The sequence below is a fragment of the Pleuronectes platessa genome, chromosome 2 (genome assembly GCF_947347685.1).
Source record: "Pleuronectes platessa chromosome 2, fPlePla1.1, whole genome shotgun sequence".
Lineage (NCBI taxonomy): Eukaryota > Metazoa > Chordata > Actinopteri > Pleuronectiformes > Pleuronectidae > Pleuronectes > Pleuronectes platessa.
In genome coordinates, this window is record NC_070627.1 from 9,019,206 (window position 1) to 9,040,176 (window position 20,971).

At 41.3% G+C, this 20,971-nt stretch overlaps 1 protein-coding gene across 1 annotated transcript in view; it reads left to right on the forward strand.

The window, feature by feature from the left end:
- LOC128425019 (potassium voltage-gated channel subfamily D member 3-like) overlaps nucleotides 1-20,522 on the forward strand; it is a 77,113-nt gene extending 56,591 nt beyond the window's left edge. Inside the window, exons 2-6 of the mRNA XM_053411503.1 lie at nucleotides 7,089-7,251; nucleotides 13,927-14,028; nucleotides 18,050-18,142; nucleotides 18,708-18,964; nucleotides 20,282-20,522. Of these exons, the coding sequence (XP_053267478.1) occupies nucleotides 7,089-7,251; nucleotides 13,927-14,028; nucleotides 18,050-18,142; nucleotides 18,708-18,964; nucleotides 20,282-20,522 (856 nt within the window). The remainder of the gene's footprint in view (nucleotides 1-7,088; nucleotides 7,252-13,926; nucleotides 14,029-18,049; nucleotides 18,143-18,707; nucleotides 18,965-20,281) is intronic.
- The last annotated feature ends 449 nt before the right edge of the window (nucleotides 20,523-20,971 follow it).

The following is a 20,971-nucleotide window of genomic DNA, read 5'->3' on the forward strand; positions in this document are numbered from 1 at the left end:
AAATATATATTTTCTGCCTTTCGAGGTGAAGCAGCAGAGGAGGGAAATGTTCGGCATGAACGGTAACTTAACACAGCTCCGGTACAGCGTGAAGGCAGTGAAGAGTGAGGGTGGATAATATCAGGGAGGTAAAATCATACAAACAGAAATGCGCGATCAAAATGGGGCTTCGAATCGAAAGGATTATAACTTTGAGATCTTTGTGAGATTTAAGAAATGCCAGTTCTCCTCACCTACCTACGTCAGGAAAGAAAAACAAATCATCTTTCTAAATCAAGTATTAAACTAAAGGCACTAGAGCGCATACCACCGCCAATAAGGCCCGACAGTCAATCAAGCTGCACCAAATTGCATACACATATATGTCAGTTCCATGAATACGCCTGTTCTTTTTTTTTTTATCAAGATCGATTAATTATTTCCTCGGAAATCCATGAAAATGTCAAAATATGCCCTATTTCTGAAAAGAATCTGCCCCTTTGTGCGAATCTGTGCCCGAACTGAATGGGTTCTCTCATCCTTCAATCAGGTTTAAGGGAAATATGTTTAATAGTTTTTCACTTCAGTTGAATTGTAATGTTTTAGCGCCAAATTATAACATACGTTATCTCAAGGCACTTTCCAAAGTAAGGTCGAGACCTTAAGAATTATAGAGAAACAGTTCCAACAAACAAAAACTAAGAAAATAGCTTTCAAACAGATAAATAAACAGACAGGGGTGAAACATAACCTCCTTGGTGGGAAATAAAAAGAAGAATTTGTTATTTTCATTCATTTTGATGTTTTAATGCGAGTCTTTACAATTCTTTATCATTTTTACGTGTTTCAAATGGTCACACATGTGGAGAATGTCAGTCCGCTCTGTCACGTCCTCAAACTGCACTTGTCTGTACAATGAGATGATCCAATCCTGCTTGAATCAGGGTAAAGGAAGAGCCCTTCACATTCAGGGAAGATTAAAAAACATCATGCAAAGAGATCCCCTAATAATCTGCACCGTCACACAGCAAATGTGTCTCTGACAAAAAAGCAATCAGGACTCAGAAGCTTAGCAACAATTAAGGACATTTGTATAAAACTGTTACAGTTAATCCTTAAAAGACAAAGAACATGAAAGGATCAAACTGTTTTGAAGCTGGTGGCTGTTTAAATGTGTAAAACAAATTAAATGAGTCATGTAACTGTCATTATTACACTGGCCAACAATTCAATGTGTCGCACTGCCTTTTTGATGCAAAAATCCAACTCTGTTCTGCTGCCCATTGTAGATCTATTATGAGCAGGTCGTTCATTCACAGCACAACAAGCAGGAGATTGGAAAAGATGAAACACACGACTGAGTAAATCCCTTCACAGCTGATTTAGGCCTCTGCATTAACTGTAGCAGATGGGAAAAGCTAAATAATGAATGTCTGTCGAAGATCATGTAGCGGGGACATGGAGATCGAAGATTAGACAAGAACTGATGAGGACGGACCGAATACAGGGAAAGTTGTTTACACCGGTCAAACACAAATAGTACAGGCCCTGAATTATACTAAAGTAAAAACTGGTTCTGTCTTATAGCTGTTTTTAAAGTTCATCTCAGCTGTTAAATAAGTTTACCTTGGTTTGACTCTTTCAGCTCTGCATCCCACCATTCAATGTGTCGCACTTTCTTTTTGATGCAAAAATCCAACTCTGTTCTGATGCCCATCGTAGATCTATGACGAGCAGGTCGTTCATTCACATACTGCAGCTGCTCAACAAGCAGGAGATTGGAAAAAGATAAAACACACAAGTAAATCCCTTCACAACTGATTTAGGACTCTGCATTAACTGTAGCAGATGGGAAAAGCTAAATAATGAATGTCTGTCGAAGATCATGTAGCGGAGACATAGCCCCACTGCTGTGTTTTGTACCTTGTTGCATCATTGCGTAGCATCACGGTTTGATTGTATCTGTCGTGGGGGGGGGGGGGCTCACACAGCTTTTATGTTCATATGTCAAGTGTAACAAGAAATTCAGTTCATTGGACACCATCACGAGACAAACTGACAGTGGTGGGAAGCAGGTAAGGCAGCGTATGTTTGTCTGTACTGAAAGTGAGGCTTTTTTACACTGCCATTCAGAAATGAATGGCGTTTGGTGAGATGATCTGGGAAGCTGTGCTGCTCATGTAAAACAGTAAACAAGTGAATTGAGAGAAAGTGATCCAAATTTATATCTGTTTATTCAAAGTACTCTACATACTTACCATAGCTGGAATGCCTCACAAAATTATAATAATTATAAAAAAATATGATATATCTCCAAATAGATGAATCCAGATTGATGTTTTGGTTTAGAACAACATGCAAAGTGGCAAACACTTACATTATATATAGTACATACAGTTGTAGAGTAGGATTGTAACACATGCTGCACAGCTTCAGTCAGTGAGCGATGAGTTTTACTCTGTTTGATCCGAATTTTCATGAAACCTGGAGAAAGGAAGGGATACGGGCCAAGAAAGAACCAATCAATATAGTTAGATTGGGACTTTTTTGGCCCATTTTAATTTCACTGATTTCCCAGCAAATAATTCATGTGTTTACATAAAAAGATTCTGGCACTTTGGTGCAGATTTCGGGGTTTGCACATCTAACTGTGGTTTCATAAGGAGACTGTTGCGCTCCACTGAGTGCTATTCTAGTTTGGACATGAGTTAATGGAAAAATAATTAAAATTCTTACAGAGCTTTAAACTGAAGAGCGTCTGATCTGTGTTAAGACGACCTCTTGATTACAATTTAAATGTTATAATGAGAAAAAGGCACAACAGGTGATTACCTCTCCGCACGAGGGGCCGACTCAAGAATGACCTTCTTTTGTCCTGATATAAAAGTAATCACAATAATCAGAGTAATAATGATTCATCAGTGTTTTAGTGCTGAGCTCCTTTAAATATGACCCCACGTTGTGAGCTCACACACCGTGAGGCAGTTGTGTTGATGTCTGAGACGTGGTAGCGGGTGTGAATTATCAAACATTGTTATAACAAAGCAGTCACAGCCAGGAGAGTGTCACGTCTCATCAGCCGACAGACAGAGAGCGCAGCAGGCTGAGGAATCATTTGTCTGATTGTGTGGCAGCCAGGAGCAGGACTCAGCCACAAAAACAACAAGCCCTGTGGTCAAGTCTCCATCGCTTGTTAATAATCCTTCCTATTTTTGACTTTGTGCCTCCTGTACAGTGCACATCAGCCTGCCAGAAGCTAAAAAAGTTTTATCCAGGGGAAAAAGAGTGACTTTCAGATGGAGTTTGGTGGAGAAATAAGAATCTATTCTCTTTTGCTGCAAACTTTATTTAAAAACTCGAGAGGATTCAAGCCTCTTTTCATCACTCGTACGTCTGTCAGCATCACACAAAGCGTCCACAGTCATAATAGAATAAGATTTAAATGTTGAAATCCTTCATTTCACACAGAGGTAAAAACAAGCAGGCTGACCTTGAATGGATCTTGAATATCTCTGATGAACAAAGATTAGAGCTGGAAAGATGTTTTTTTTTTAGGTACAGATGCTGATATTAAGGAGTAAAACATTTCTGATATAGTGCAGTTTTTCGCAAGGCACAATGGAGGAAAAGCTGATATTATAGTCCAAACTCAACCAAGCCTGATACAGATAATGCAGCTGCACTGAGTTCCTCACACATTTGCTCATTACTCATTTCCACTAATTATAGACAAGCATGTAAAGCATCAACCAGCCAACATAACTGACCCAACCTGAATATATTTCCCCTTAATATCAGCCTGCTGGTAAGTTCACACTAGTTTGTGTCAGAGGTCCTTATTTAATATGACAAGAGTTTACATAACACAAACATTTTAGCAACACATTTTGAGTCAGGTAGACGCGTCAGGCTGTGAGATGAACTCGTTGGCAACTGCAGCGAGAACCCAAAGGCTTGTTGATATTTTACAGTTTAACCTCACTGTGTATAACGGTAGAAAAAAAGATAACATATATTCAACTGACTACATAGAAGTTAATTGAAGAAAATAAACATATCGTTGATGTAAAATGTAAATATAAATGCACATCTTTTCTGCATAGTTCATTTCAATGTGTTCATATCTGCAAACATAAATGATATGTCTGTAATAGGGTCATATAAGTTAATTAAGGCTTCATGCACCAGGTAGAATCTCAGTATCATCACTGTGGCTGATCATATGTTAATTAATACGGGAAACAAACACTAATTGGATGATCATTGTACAGAAAAACACCCAAGCAACAAAAAGGTAGAGAGACCAACCTGTGGAGATGAAGACCAGACAGTGTGCTTGGATTATTTAATATTATCTCAGGTTCAACTAAACTGAGTGTCAGAATTGTAATTTGTGAATATGGGCTATACAAATAAAATTTGATTGATTGATTGATTGATTTTCCAGATCAGGACAAAGCTCAATCAGACAGAAAACAGAAGTTCCCTGATCCTGACGGGATTTAATTAGTTGATGATTTCAAACTCTTCAGATTAGAATACCTCGTAACCTTTCTCCAACCTTTTCAAGCTTTACGAAATCCAAAGATGTCCCTACCAAATTAAGATAAAAAAAACCATGACTGGATAATAATTGTTCATTTATCAATACATCTTCTGCATGAAAGGGTGAGTGATCAAAGCCAGTCAATCTTTTTTTCTATTAAAAAAGAACAGAAACCGCTTTGTTGAGCTCATTTGTGCCATTAGTTATGGTCTGCATCATCTCTACTGAGAAAGTTTGTCTCTATTCTTTGAAAGAGGATTCGAGCGATATCGCGTTCCCTCTCCAACGTGTTTATTCTCGCGGAGCAGAAGGCCTGGCTCGTCCCGATCCCCCTGCTCTCCGGTTTGTGGGTAGTAAACAGGAGGTAGGTAAGTCTGGTGATTATGGCGCTTTTCAGCGATCCAGATTGGGAAGGTTTGGCCCAAAAAAACAGTCAGAAAAGTGTAAAAGCTAGCAACGCCCCAAGTCTGGGCAGAAGAATGGTCAACAGAGCATGGGGGGGGGGGGCTTACCTGTAAAGAGTCTCTTGTCTCGAGAACGCATTGAAGAGGAAGAGAAATAAATGTGTTTGTGACAAGAGCAAGTGTTTTAGTCAAACTTTGAGGATGAAAGTCAAACCACTGTTTTTCGATCTGTGTTGTTAAAGTGGCGCTCCAGGAAATTGCTCGCATGTAGAACAGGCGCTCTTCCAACCGCTTGTCGTCTCCGCCCCTTTTTCTAATTGCTGTGTTTTCCTCTAAAAACCGGCACCTATCGTGCTCCAGAAAACATAACTTCCCATCACACTCCTCCAACGTGACGCCCGCAGCCTCTCCAGGAGACGACTTTTAGCATCTTTTCCCACCCACTCAAACGCTTGCCCTACAACTCGATGTTTTTCTCTTTTTTAAATCGATTTGTTCCACTACACGGCAACAGGGATCACAGCTGTGGCCAGTGAGTCAAACCTTCTTCCTGTCCCTGGATCCCACTGCCAGGGCCTTGTTATACCCTGACAGAGCTGAATGAATCCTAATGTTTGTTTTCTCCCTATATTAAAAAAACAAGTTTGATCCTATGGAGAGCAGTGATTTGAAAGGAACTACTTTGTGTCCTCACTGACAGGTGTGGTGCACAACTGCTTTTTAAATGTATCGAATCCAGTGCGTGGTTTTTAATTTGATGGATGATTTTATTGTAGCTGAAACACTTTTTTAGATTCAGGTATTGGAGTAACTACAATGAACTAAAACTGCCAAAGTAAGATCAGGGAAATGTTTCTGTTCGCTGGTGGTTGTGTGTGGCGATTGTAGAGCCTGTTATTATGTTCTCATTGAAATGATATAATAGAAGGTTTCAGCAGATTTGTGAAATACCACCACCACTACCCACTGCACAAATTTTTTTATACAGTCTCTGAGCTATACACATGATATGCTAACAACACAAGCCATGCTAACTGGCTGTAAGTATGCAAGACTTTACTGTGACGATAAGAGGATGAGACACGATTGTGGTTTTTTTCACTGAGGTGATTTGCAGCATGAACCCCGGCCTGCTCCTGAAATGAGAGCACTTACTGTTCCTCTGTATTCTGATGAGTGGCAGGCAGCATGAAATGCATTTCTGTCTACAGGGTGTGAAACAAGCTCCACTTTGTCGAGGCGTATTTAAATACTGATACTCTTTTTTTCCATATATGGTGTCTTTGAAAAAATCTTAGGAATAAACCCAAAAAGCACCAATAAGGTTATGTTTAATTTCTCATAAAATAATAAAGAATCTTGATGAGGCATATTTAGATACTGACATCTATGAGAATTGATGCAAATTCAAATAAAAATCTAGATCTAGCAGATTTGAATGAGGTTTCTTTGAGGTGTAGGTTTTTGTCATCAACTGTATGGTAGCAGCAAAACCAAAGAAATAACAAGCGGTAACTTTTTCAGAACATTACACCATGGTGAATTCTTTCTCCAAGCCAAAGAAAATGTGCAGCAATCACTGTGTGTTCATGGTGTGCCTTGTTTTGCAATGGTTGAAAGTTCCATACTTCCTTTTTATGCACTAAAATATTTCTGTAATTGATTGGTTAAAGAGAGTAAAGTTTTTTTTTGGCTTGAAGCTTTCTGAGCGTCTTGTGTTTCTGTTTTACGCACCACACAATATGTTTTTTGTTGGCAAACACCACCTGCTCTAGATTTGGTAACACTGCCTCAAATCAAACAAGTTACACTTCAAATTAAAGCTTAGATTTAGTAATGAAGCAGTGTTTTCTAAAGAGGTCTGTTGTTCTCTGTTCATTTTGTAAAACTGCCTTAAATCAAACAGGTTTCACATAAATAGCTGCTGCCTACTTTTCCCCTCCAGCTCACGATGTGTAGCTGTGGCCTTTTAGCGATGAAGCTTGATTGAATACACCGTTGGGCCTTGGTTGAGGTTTTGCACTCTACTGGGTGACATTGTAGTTTGCAGTATTTTGTTATAACTGTTTTTTAATCTTACTTTTTATTTGTTGAAAATAAGTGGATGTTAACAGACCTTGTAAATCCGACTCGTGTCTTCTCGTCTGTCTCACCCGTAGTTACGGGGACATGGTGCCAAAAACCATCGCCGGGAAGATCTTCGGCTCCATCTGCTCCCTGAGCGGCGTGCTGGTGATCGCTCTGCCCGTCCCGGTCATCGTCTCCAACTTCAGCCGGATCTACCACCAGAACCAGAGAGCGGACAAACGCCGTGCTCAGAAGGTAACAGTCTTCGGCTGCGTCACCTGCTCATAGGCCCGGTCGAAGGTTGTGTGCAGGTCACATATGTGTGTGCGCCACTGAGCATGTGCACATGCAAATAACCTGGCCATTAAGAGTGCACGCTTTTCAAAACACCAAAGTGGCAGGATTATTAGACATTATCAAGCTAATGAGAGTGAATGGGAGGTTGAAGTGTTAAAAACTCTGGGTGGGTGGATGCTAATGGTTTTGCCTGAAAAACCTTTCAATGGCCTTTTTTATATTCATCATTATAATAATGGCAGTGGTTACAGAGGACTTTTCTTTTTTTCGCCACAACATGTACAGACGACACATTTACAAACTTAAAAAAGGTGATACTGATTAGAGATGGAACATGTAAGAGCTGAAAATCGAGCCACATTTAAACACCAGACCACACATAGACAGGATTTGTTTCCCTGCAGACCCACATTAACACACTCTCCTGGCTCACATGCACACACACATTCCCTGTCGCTCTCAAACACATTTCAGATCCAAGTACCAAACGTTAGCTATCCACTCACAGCACTACTCACCCAGTGAGATTGACCTTTCTGCAACCCGAGAGAAGAGTGATGTTAAGTTAGAGCAGCTGCTGATATCGAATTGAGGAGGACATTTCTATTTGAATCCATAGGGATGTTGGTCTCTGTAACCTGGCAGCACCGGTTCTCATCCAGGTAACTTGACCCAGATGGAGCTGAAGCTTGTGAGGCATAGAATCTAAAGAAACTGATGAGACTGTTAAGACTCATCCTCCATATAAAACTTGCAGTGATGTGAGGATGTAATTTACTTGTTGACTGGCTACAGGAGCCACACAGGTGTAATATTCACATTCAGATACAACATCTAAACAACCATGTCCGACATTGAAGGTGTTCTCGCTACAAACTGTTATTTTATATGTGTTTTGAAGTCTTTTTTAGAAATGTTCCTCATTCTTGGCTGTGGTTGTAAAACCTGTCTCAGAACACTACGGGACAGTAAAACTCATCTGTAATACTCCTGCTAATGAAGTTCTTTTAGCGTTAGCGGCTCCTTGGGGCTTACCCGTCCAATTAAATCAGTGAGAGGAGAAACACATCAGCAGCTATCAAGTAGGAATTCATTTACAAAAACATGGTTGAGCTGTTCAATGAAAATTAAAACAAATTAAACGTTTTAATGCAACTTTTTATTTTATGCCGTGGTCATGGAGGAGCCTTTCACATGACACATGCATCAGGCCACTATTGGTCCTTCACTCAGGTAGAGACAGTAGACTGGGCAGTGACCGGGTCGCAGCATTAACTCAAACTGATTACAATTGGTGAGAAAGGTGCATTTAGCCATTTATAATTTATAATCATAACATCCATTTCTTATTGTATTGTAATCTAATTTAATTGTAATGTTTTATTTTTTCACATTTTAAGGACGGTTGTACTTCTGCTGGCATAAACACCAAGATTCAAAGTTTACAGATTGAAGCCAACATGGATAAGGACCATCACTCGTTTCACACATTTTATCCAAAATCTGATACTGAGAATGCATCCGTCTATATATATATATATATATATATATATATATATATATATATATATATATGGAAAAGAGGGAAACAAAGAGATATGTGTATTACTCCTATTCTTCTGTTCTTCCTTCCTTTCTGTTCTCCCTCTGTGTTCATTTGACAGTTTAATCATTAACTTTATTACAAACGAAATAAATATATATAAGTAAAGGAATACAACCAGATATGACGAACTTGGATATAGAAAATAAAATTTGTTCAGGGAAAATTTGTAATCATGAATGCACATCTTTTCTGCATTGTATACTCTATAAAGTAAAAGTAGCATTTCAGGAAACATAAAAGCCAACCAATCAAGCTCTACCGTCAATACAGAAGTTGCTTTTAAGCATTTTTGATCAAGATCCAGAAACGGAATGTATGAGTGGAATACATAAATTAATTCATGTTGGTATGAATTCATACAAAAAAAACAACTGTATAGAAAGTTGCATATTATGCTGCGATTGGAAATATAATGGTTGGTTGCCGCTCTAAATACTCCAAACACTATAATCTCCTTGCACAGAGGGAAAGCTTTTCCCATCCAGGAGAGTGTGGCACGTTTCGCAGGTGCACATTAAACCTGTCGCTCAGTGTGCAGGAGGAGCTGCTTTGCTCCACGGCTCTGTGTAATTTTCTGTTCTTACTGGGTATTTATCTAGTAATTACCCCAGATACAAAAGGTTATTAAGTCAGCACGTGTGAGTCACTTTCATTCACCGATTCACAGAACCCCCGCTACTATCGCCATAAGTGGTCTTTGTTTTTCCCAACAGAACGATGCTGAGAACAGAAAGACATGGAAAAGAGGGAGAGAATGAGATTTAACCCTGTTTGTATGTTCATCCTCCCTTGGTCTCATCCCTCTTCATGCTCCTCTAATAACAGGCTGCTCCAGGCTCCCATTACACTTACGTAGACATCTGGGGATTTGAGTTTACAAAACGGTCCTCTCATGTCCCTGTCGCATCGTCCCAGAGAATCTAAATTGAAGGTATAGCGATAGTCGTCCCCTATACTAAATCCTCTAGTGTGTGTCTCTTCAGAGCGGAGTACAGTGTCTCTTCTTCCCCCCCCCCGAAGGAGACGACAGGTCTCTTTTTTATTCCTGCTGAAATCACCGGTGCGGCAGACTCACCACCAGGGTGTCGGGGAGCGTTGCGGAAGTCAATGGACTGAGGTCACACTCGTAATGGAACAGCAAAGTCAAGTGGAACCACACTGAGAGATGGCAGGTTTGACGAGTGGGGGGGTAAAAAGCGGTGGAAAAGAATTTGGACTTGAGGTCAAAACGAGGCGATGGAAGCAGGCGGAGAAAAGACAGACAAGAGCGAAAAGAGAGGAGGTGGACGCAGAGGAGGCAGTCGCAGGAGAGAGAAGTGACAGAGGCTGATTGGGGTAAAGAAAGAAAGAAAGAATAAGGAGGGAAAGGTCTCGATGTGAAGTAGTTTCAAGGCTCACTTGTCTGAGGAGAGTGAACATTTTGTGCCTTTTTCCCTGGACTGCTGCACACTGGCTGTCTCACTGTACGACAGAGGGTTGTTCAATGTTCGAGCACAATGACTTGACTTGCTCATTCAACCAAGAGACCAAGACCAGAAAGTCAAATTATGAGATTCCATTATCACCAGGCTTTGGACAGAGTTTAACTTTAGTCTTTTACTTTTAGATATGAGCTCTGATAAATGCTTTTTGGATTTTAAACTAAAATGCTGACATATTCCTGTCATCATTCTGTAAAAATATCATACTTCTAATGCTAACATAAATAGACAAAATCTAAATCATTACCTCTTTCAAGGAGGTTGTGTATTCAGCCCTGTCTGTCTCTTTATCAGCACGACTACGCAAAAACGACTGAAAAGATTTCCATTAAATTTGTCAGAAAGACGAGATGTGGGCCAAGAAAGAACTCTTTAAATTGTAGCGCAGATCCACACAGTGGGAGGAGATAGGGAGAGCAAAAGCAAACCGCTTTGACATTTACACCAATTCCCATGGATCCATCAGTGTGTGCAATTTGCCTTCATTGAATATAAAGGTACTCATCTTTGTGTCATTATGTTCAAGCTTTTTCTTTAAGTGACAAGACTATGACACACTGTTGAGCACATACCTGCACCAAGGCTCAATGGTCCTCCTTTAATTCAATCCAACTTCACCAAGTATCACACTAAAAGATTTAAGTCCTGCAGATTTTTTTTATTATCAACACCCATTAGATATTCTATTAGAAATGGATTTGTAACTAAATGTTGATGACCCATATCGCATCCTTCCAACAAGTTCCTGAAGACTAACCTTCTTGGCGGAGTTAATAAGCTGAGATATAAATGTTTACAAATTTGGTTGGATAACTGATAGCCCTACAAAACATTTAACAAATTGAACGTGTCGCTGAAGAAATAAACTCTAAAATGTCATATTTACGCTACTAACCATCAAACAAATGGACTGGGGTGGGAACATAACCTGCTTGGCGGAGGTAATTAGTATTTGGAGGTCATGAAAAGCTCTAAAATGGACACTGTAGAGCTCGGTCGGAGATAAATAACTTTCTCTGCTGATATTGATCCTCCTGTGAAACCTTCATGAGTCATTTGGGGAGTTGATCTTAAATCATTGTGCCTTGAAACCTGCCTCAACACTTTGAACGTGATTAAACTTGATTTGGCCAAAACTCGAAACAGGACAAAGTCAGTATTTCATCAGTTCAGAATGCGCTTAAAAAATAAAGGTTTCCGTGACGAGACCTGGGCTCAGCGTCGATGCAACCAGTTGCTCCTGCTCTCGCACAATTAGTTCTGCCCTCATGTTTTTGGGTCGAAATGAGGCTTTGATCAATACGAAAATCAGGCAGCTCATAACAGCGCTTTCACTTTTGAGCTTATTCAATCTTTAACGAGAGCTGTGCCGAGAAGTTCCCCTTCTGCTCTCCGCTTCACATACCGCTCACGTCCATCCACAATCGTTATTATTACATCTCCGTCTCGGGCTTTTCACACATTCGCAGGTATCCGAGCTAATTCCATTACTTTTGATGCACGCCTCGGAAGTCGATATTGCTCCACAGGTCTCATGTTTCTCAAATGCATTTATAAGGGAGAGAGGAAGCGGTGGGACAAGGTTAAAGACGTCTCTCATCTTACGCGTCCAGAAGCACTTGAGGCCGAGCTATATCACATACACTCTCGCAATTCTCGGTATGATTTCTCTTTCATTTCCAGCTTGTCTCTCTCTGTGTCCTTCACTCCTTTCTGTTCTCATATTTGTACTATTAAAGGGTCTATCATTTTTCTATTGCTTCTCAGAAAGGAGAATGTACACTATGTCCAAAAGTTTTAAAAAGGGTAATTTAATCTTTTTTCGTGAAAAACTGTTCAGCCTCTAATAGCAGAATACGCACTAATGCAGAAAACCATCCATTAGCTGTGTTCCTCATTGGTTTCATTCACTTTGGACCATATTAGATTTATAATGTCCAGTGTAGTTTCTCCTCTTTTTTTTGTAAATTTATTGTAATGTTTGATTTGGGTATTCATTTATGTTTCAGTTTAAAACTTCAGTGTCTCATTTTAAAGAGATCGGTTTGACAGGTTTAACTGAGGGGCCCTGGAACTTGTTTCAAGATTCTTCATTATTTAATTGGAACCTCATTGGTGTGAGTTTGTTATAGTCTTGCTGGGGTCCATATGAAATAATTATTTTTAAAAAAACTGTAGCATTGTAAAATAACATGGTATTAATGGATCAAGATGATGCAGACGTAACAGAATATAATAGTTAAAATGAAAAAATATATAAATGAATATAGAGAAACTTGGTGGATGACACAGTGTGAGTCAGGATATTACCCATCACATTTGGTGCTGCAAATTATCTGTAATGAAAAAATCTGGCATATTTAGGGGACTGGTATTTATGAGTAGGTGCAATAAATAAAAATCTGTATCTAGTGACTTAGAATGTGTTTTCCTAGTGGACTGTTTGGCCTTGCTGAAGACATGTATTGTAGTTTAATCACTGACTAATCTGACACTTGGCAAAGTGTGGTATGAGACACATAGAAAAAATGTCCACTGCAGGTTTCTTTCCTCCAAGGTGAAATTCTCAGACGTCTTTTGTCCAACGGTCTAAAGCTTTAAAAGATCGAAACAGCGTTAAAGATTTGATTCTGAACAAAATGTGATTCCGAACAAAAGCTAAAAGGATGTTTGATATTTTTTGCCTTCATCATTTCGGATTTAGTCTTCCACCTCTTACTTGTACTTTTGGCTCTTCTTCATCCTTTGAGAAAAAGCCAAAATCCTGTGATATTATAGGTAATTTTGATCAACTTGTGTTTCGGTACGACACAAATCCAGGTCAATAGAGAAATACATTAAAGAGTTTGGTGTAGAAGAGCCCGTCTAACCTGCACGAAACCAAGACTTGAACTCAATTCGACCCCTTTGGGAGAAACGGGAACACAAATTGCGAGTCGGACCCTGTCGCACAACACCACCACTGCTCTGAATGGGATCAATTGCAGCCTGCAGCCAGGTTACAAAATCTTGTGGAAAGATTTCCCAGAAGAGTGCAGGCAGTTCCAGCAGCACATTAATGCCCATGGTTGGGGAATTGAGTGTTTGACAATCACATATGGGCTCACTGTTTTGGTGTCAACATATTATCGCCCATCTATTGAATGTCGTCGGGTAATATTTCAGGCCCGAATCCAGTGAACAGCCTCTGTCCCGAGACACTCAATGCAGGCAAGAAACTCAAATGAAAAACACAGAAAAATGGAAAAAAAGCTGAAAAAAGGCAACAAATGGAGGATTCCTGTTCAAAGATGCACACAACACAATAGACCAAATAGCAAAATACAATAACAGACAGGAAAAGCTCTCTGTAGTTCCTATCTCGTGCATTAAAGAATGATTTGTGGTGGGAAGAGCAGTACAGTAGTATCTGGGGCGACTACTACACAGTTAGGGTGATGAGTTGGCAGATTTTCACCATTAAATAAGGCGTTAGTCATCTTCTGTGACCTCCCTCCCACCCAGTCTGACACGCTGACCTCTTCTTCTTTTTCTTCCCACGCCCAGAAAGCCAGGCTGGCCAGGATAAGAGTAGCCAAGTCCAGCAGCGCCAACGCCTTCATCCAGAGCAAACGCAACGGGCTGATCAACGAGCTGCTGGAGCTGACGGTGAGACAGACCTCTGACCCTCTCCACCATCAACAGCAAAGTGGGCGAGATGATTACCAGGAAGTAATTTCAAATGTGTTCATTAAAAATGACATGACATGAAATCCAGCATGAGAGATTGTCAAATTGTTCCTTGTCAAACACCCATTTACTAATTATTTCAGCTCACTGCTACTCAATACGGTGGAAGCAGCAACATCACAACAGCAGAGCGCACACACACACACACACACCAGCATCTGTACACACACGCACACATACAAAACGACAAACAATTACTGCAATAATTAACCGAGGGATCATTAAAAAATTATTTAGAGGCAATAAAAGAGCAGCAGAGGCTGGAGCCATTACTACTTGTTGTTGTACGGGCCAGAGATGAAACATAGATGAAAGCAGAGGAGTTGTGTGTGGGTGTTATCAGTGTAATCACACTAAATGCTTTACCTGGAAATCTTTCAGTCCCAGACTTGATTTAATCCGAGTCAGTGAAAGAGGCAATTGCAGACACCAGATATCGTTTCCACAGTTGTTTTCTTGCTGAGAAGCTTTGGGTAATAATTACACTATTAGTGCATTAGAAGAGGCTGGAGCCAAGTGGCATAGCTCCATCAGTGAACAGTGAGGCAGTGCAGGGCACGAACACTAGAATGTGGGTCAGGCCACTCTTTTCTGTCTGAACCCGACCGAGGGAGAGAAATGAAACCGAGCTTTACCCGAACATGACAGGCATTCTGCTTTCATCTGAAATCCGACCTGAGTCTGACAAAGGGGTAAAAGTAGATCAGCCATCGTGACTGAACTAAACCCGACCCTGATATCAATTCAAAATGTTAAACCCGACAGTGAATGCACGCATTGGGGAAACTGTTGAGCGAATTAACCGAAATTAGCTAAATTAAGTCGGTTTGAGCTTATATATGTCGGTTTTGATAACTTTTTTGGTTAATTGCCCAGCCCTATTAGTTATTAGACTTTAGAGATTAGCTTTAGTGTAGTTTTGAACTTTTGGGGGGGCCAGGCTAGCTTTACCCCTAATTCAGTTTTTACGCTATAGGCTAAGCTAATTACATCCTATTAGCACATATTAAAGTCAATCCTATAATCCAACTCCCTGCTTCCAAATATCTATTACCTCAAATGTCACATTGTTCTCCGTATGTTCATCAACCATCCACCACTGTTCTTCTTCAACTTTTACTCCTCTCTTATTCTTCTTTTTTTTTTATTTGTCACCCCCATGGAAAAATGTGTTTGGTAATGCATGAGCAAATTGCCTATATCCTTCCCATGCCTTCCATCACTCCTGCTTTCAGTCACACACTCTACCCCCCCCTTGCAGATGGTTACTAAAATCCATTTGGATCTAATCGAGTCCAGTGTGAAGGCTCATGGGTGTCTGGAAGTGGTTAGAATTATCATATAAATGCCATCTGTGAGTGCTGAGTGACCCCCATCCCTCTGCGTCCCTGTGATGAGGCTGCCAGCGTCCTGGCACATCAAATTATGCCGGTGTCACTGCTGTCAGTCAGTCGGTCGCGCTGCGTGGGTCTGCAGTGGGAGTGAGTGGGTAAATTTGACAAAGTGAGTGTCCCTCTCATTGCCTATAGTTGAATTAGAAGTTTACTGCGGGTCTTTTTCAGTTTTCCATGCTGGACGCCCGCCCGCGCCTTCGACAGCTCCTCATTTGTGGCCCAGATGGCAGACTCATTATCATAGAGGGTGATTGGTTGATCATCAAATCCAATGTCTCTTATCTGGGTTCTCTTTATAAAATGTTCACCTTTCACCGATTTGTGTCCAGTGATTCAAACAGGTCTGGTGTTGTGCTCACTGGCAGCAGATAAGCGTTGAGATTTCTGCCGGGATGGATCATGTTCCTGTGTGAGGAACCAGAAAATGGCAGTTAATCAACACAGCTATAGGAATGAGGATAAAATATGGATAAAATCCTCTAGTATTACATTTTCTGGAAGAGTGGTCGACAAACTGTTGATTGATGAAAGTGTTTGTCACCAATACAGAAAATTAAATGATTGACCGACCCATACCAAGTCGAACTACAGGAATAACAACTCTTGAAGTGAACCAAGTGAATCAGCAATGAAATGGAAATTCAGTGAAGTGGAAATTTTCGCATCTTTTGCGACAGCGACATTTTTCCAGGGCATCAGAGCGACGGCTGGACAATATCACGGTCACAACATTGTGCAACGATATTAACTATTTCTCATTTAAAAAATACATTTCCTGACTTTTCTCATTACTGAAAAAGTCTCATCATCAAGGTGCCTGTCTCGCTGTGGGTACTTCTACAAATCAAAGAGCAGGACAGATGAATGACAGTATTTGATTTTTAAGGTGCACACTGACGTTTAAAACATCCGTCAGCCGAACACCGTCGATCCGGGACTGAATACTACGATTCAAAGTTTTAATTTCTCCCGGGAGTTGCGTTTAATCTAAGTCACAGATCTGCCTGTGAAACATGTTTTTGAAAAAGAAAAACCTCCCTGGATGGTTTGAAATCTTGTTAAAACTGTCAGGCTGCTGTGAAGCCTAAAAAAACCAGAGTCATCATGAGAGAGGAAGGCGTCCTTTGTTTAACTCACTACAAAAAGATCTTACAGAAGAAAAAGAACAGAAAAGTAATGATGGTTGATCTGGAACTGAGGTGGTAATGTGGGAACATGAATTAGTTGTGGATACAGACTATTTGATGAAGTACTTTGATTATTATCACTGGGTAAGCCACAGAAATCAAAACTTTTAAATATTTTGTCAATATTAGAAACTTTAAAATGTCCACAATGAATTATAAAAGTACATAGAATGTGCAGTGACAGATTGTATCTATTCTCACTAACATAAGAATAAAGATTCTCGTAACTTGACTTTGCTCTCATTAATGTACTACCCCTCCTCAGCGGCCACATCTTTGTGATTGCGTTAACGTGATGAGGCTCAAGGAGCAGATCAGCTTCGTTTCCCTCATGATGAAGAACTGAGCCTCACTCTCTAGATGAAGGGAATATCTCTGATGGCGTCTCTGCCAGAGGGTAAATCCACACATTGAGACATCAGAGGGGCGTAGTGTTCTCCTGCTTACATCTCTCTATTGTTCATGTGTGCGGAATCTGAATGATGAGTCCTTGGGCTGGATCGCCTCCTACCCGAATCCTTTGAGGGACGATGTGCACTGCGGGGAGAGAATTAATTTGTTTTCAGTTTTCATGTTATTTGGCAGTTGTGATTACTTGGAGACAAAGCTTTACCGGAGCCCGAGCTTTGAAACCAAGTCCCATTTGGAAGAGAAAAAAAAAAGAAGGGCTCCATAAGTTTATGTCTCGTTTTTTTCCTCAACTCGGCTGTTTTTCCTCTTTCTGAAGCTCAGACATCAGTAACTGCTCAGCTGCCTGCAGCGTTAAATATCACTCAGTGGTACCTACTCAGAGGATAAGTAAGAGCTGGCAACCTCATAGTTTGAAAATGTATGTATTAAGTTAATATAAGCTGTGAGAGGAGGTCACTTGGGGCGGGCTTACCAAACCAAAGGTAATAACAGAGCTAATGACACAAGAGAGGACCCACAGAGGAAATGTATTGTAAACAAAGCACTTGCCTCTGCTGGCCCAAGGCCGAGAGATCAATTCACACCAAGCAGAGATGTGGTCTGTAATGTCAGTAATTGGCCAGTAAATTATTTGAAAGCCAAAAGCAGGAGTCGCTGGCTACCTCCTCGTAATGGGAATGAGAGTGAAATCAACAAGCATGAAGCAAGAGGGTTCTGCAGAGAATGAGGCACATGGGGAGAAAGGAAAGAATCGAATCAATGAGTTTCATTACTGATGTTCAGATTCCTCAGGAAGTAGCACAGACGCAACATGTTTATATGCACCGAGTTATCCACGTCCACAAAGTTACTGAGTGCCTTCAGTCAGTGACGGCCCGACGCCAACAGTGTCCTGACTAATCTGTGTGTGTGTCTGTGTGTGTGTCTGTGTGTCTGTGTGTGTGTCAGGGTACAGACGAGGATGAGCAGAAGCTGGCCAAGTCCATGTCTCTGTTAGAGAGCCAACACCACCACCTGCTGCACTGTCTGGAGAAAACAACTGTGAGTGCACATTACTACAGTCACAACACGTTCACCTTGATACTTTGTGTCTGTTTGTAGATAATTACATATTCATTCATGGTGTTATACAATAAATATGTAGTCATCGTCATTTAAGAATTGCACCATGATAAAATAATTATAACATCCACACTGTTCTTACCCTGCAGCTCCCAAATCCTCCATCACATCTCACATTCTCCAGGGAGTTTAATTACACAGAAAGATGTTGATCTCACTTCACGAGGTTCACAAGCCAGTTCCACACATTCCACTTATACACAGTGTTTAATCCACACACAGGGATTCAGTGAATCTGCCCTGCAGTCAAATAAATTAAATTGGCTTGAATGTTTATCAGTATTTAAATGATTCTTCTACGATTAGGTTATTATTATAATCACTATTAATTATCTGGTGCAGTCTATTTATTTGTAGAATTTGATGTATTACTCCGGGGATGGACGCCCTTGTGTCTGTCTTTTATTTACTGCTCGTTGTCCTCTCTTCTTCCTCCCTCTCTCCTCTTCTCTCCATGACCCGTCGTCCCGTCTCTTCTCTCCAGGCTCATGCGTTTGTGGACGAGCTGATCTACGAGCAGAACTGTTTGGACACGTCGCTGCAGACGTACCCCTCACGCAGCCCCTCCATCTCCACCTCCACCTCCAGCCACGACAGCTCAGCCTGCACCTGCTGTTGCCGGAGGGCGAAGAGAATCACTGCTCTGCCCAACGCCAGCACACCCATGACCCGCCACGGCCCCCTGCAGGAGCTCAGCGCCATCCACATGCAGGGCGGTGACGCTCCGACACACCCAGCCAGGTGAAGTTCAACAGCAGACACACACACAGGATCAGGAGATTGGTAACTTAATGACACCGAATTTGTGAGGGAGGTAAAAGCTGAGCTGCCACAATATTTTCCACTTTGAGGATCAGTTAAATATGGTGAATGACATTCGGTTCCCTTAAAGTGGACATATTATGCCCATTTGATATGGTTCCTTGGGGTCTTAATGAAATGTCTGTAACATATTTTGGTCAAAATACCACAAGGATCATTTAAAACAGCACCTTTTTACCCTGTCTAAAACAGCCCTCCTCAGATTGACTTGTTTTGAGTGCCCCGCCCCCCCCTCACCCTCCCTCCTTCACAAGATACAAGCGCCCAGATTTGTAGCTATCCATTACCTCTGTCGAAATATGGCTACTGGAGACGAAGATAAAATCTGACAACCATTTTGTTTTGAACCTGAGTCAGGTGGTCCGAAGCCTGGCTGAGATAGCCCCAGCGCAGCCCCGGCTAGCGTTAGCTCGCTCGTCCAAGGCCATGTAGCGAGACTCCCTACATGGGCACGGTGTGACTATGACGTTTATTTCAGTCGTTATCCCATTCGACGCACTCTAGCGTATCGTTTCTGACAGAGAGGAACCACAACAAATCGTGGGAGTTGTTTTTTTCCAGAGTTTTTGGGATGGTAGACATGCCAGATACCCAAATTAACGTGTAGAATCACTACAAAAGTGGAATTTTCATAATATTTCCCCTTTAAAAAAATAAGATCTAAGACCTGAAAGCTGTCTCTTGTTGCCAAAGTGTTGTCTTTTCAATTCATTGTTGGAACATCAAATAGCTCTGAATGTCTGCTCTCGGTTTTTAGCCGTGGGTTTCACCAGTCGTTTCAAAAAAGATAAACCAGTATGAAGAACAGAGAACTGTCTTTACTGAGAAAAGCAAAAACCATTTGAAGCCTTGGAGAAGAGGGAACATGAATCAGAGCCCATTCAAAATCATTCAAGATGCAAAAATGACTCAGTACAGCACAATCATCCGCCGAGGCCCAGCAGTCCTCTCAGCACGTCCATTCATGCATCGTCTTGTTTGAAAAGCACTTTGAATCGTCATCAAGATAGAAAATATATGAAAACACCTGTACCTGAGATGTTTAAGATACGTTTTCATACAACAACAGGAAGTTGCGATGCGTCTTTCATCATCATTCACAGTTTATTGGCATTAATAAAACCAGCGGTGCTCTAATAGATTGAATACGTTTCGACCATGGAAAACCCAAGTAAAATAACACATGAGCAGCGTGACCTTCAACATGACTCAATGTAAAGTTTCTCTCCTCTCTAGTCGTTCAACCCTCAACCAGAAAACCAGTGACAGAGGCCGGATCAACTGCAAGAGCGGCCGGATCACCACGGCCATCATCAGCCTCCCGACGCCGCCGGCTCTGAGCCCTGACGGAGACGGACTCCACGGGCCTTCACACAGGAGGCCGTCACCTGGTCACCCTGCGGCCCCGGGCATCCAGACCATCCAGACCACAACTAGCTCAGCTGGCTGCCACATCGTGAAAGTCTCCGCTCTGTGACCGTGCACAGCGGGAGGACAGTGAAGACGAAGAGGAGGAGGAGGAGGAAGCAGGTTCTACTACAACAATGGACGCATCATGTCCCGTTTCACAGGGTCAACAGGAAGGTGACTGTCCTCCAGGGGCGTCACGGGTTTGGACGGATGATGTGGAGACGTTACTGAGGCAGAGGATTGTAAATATGAGCACAGAGAATCACGCTCTCATCCTGTGTGTACTGTACGGACAGGACCGCTGCATTTCTAATAGTTTCTAACAGCAGGACGGATGTTTCCCTTCAGGTAATGAGGACGATTCAGACGCTGTCGACGCTCTTCAGATTCACAGATTCAGTCAATTCAAAGTGTGAAATCGTGACTTTTAAATGTGCTTGAAGGAAGAAGAAGAGAAGCGACTGTGTTTACTTGAATTTGATCCGTCTTGTTTGTGTTTTTGACTTTTGACGGAAA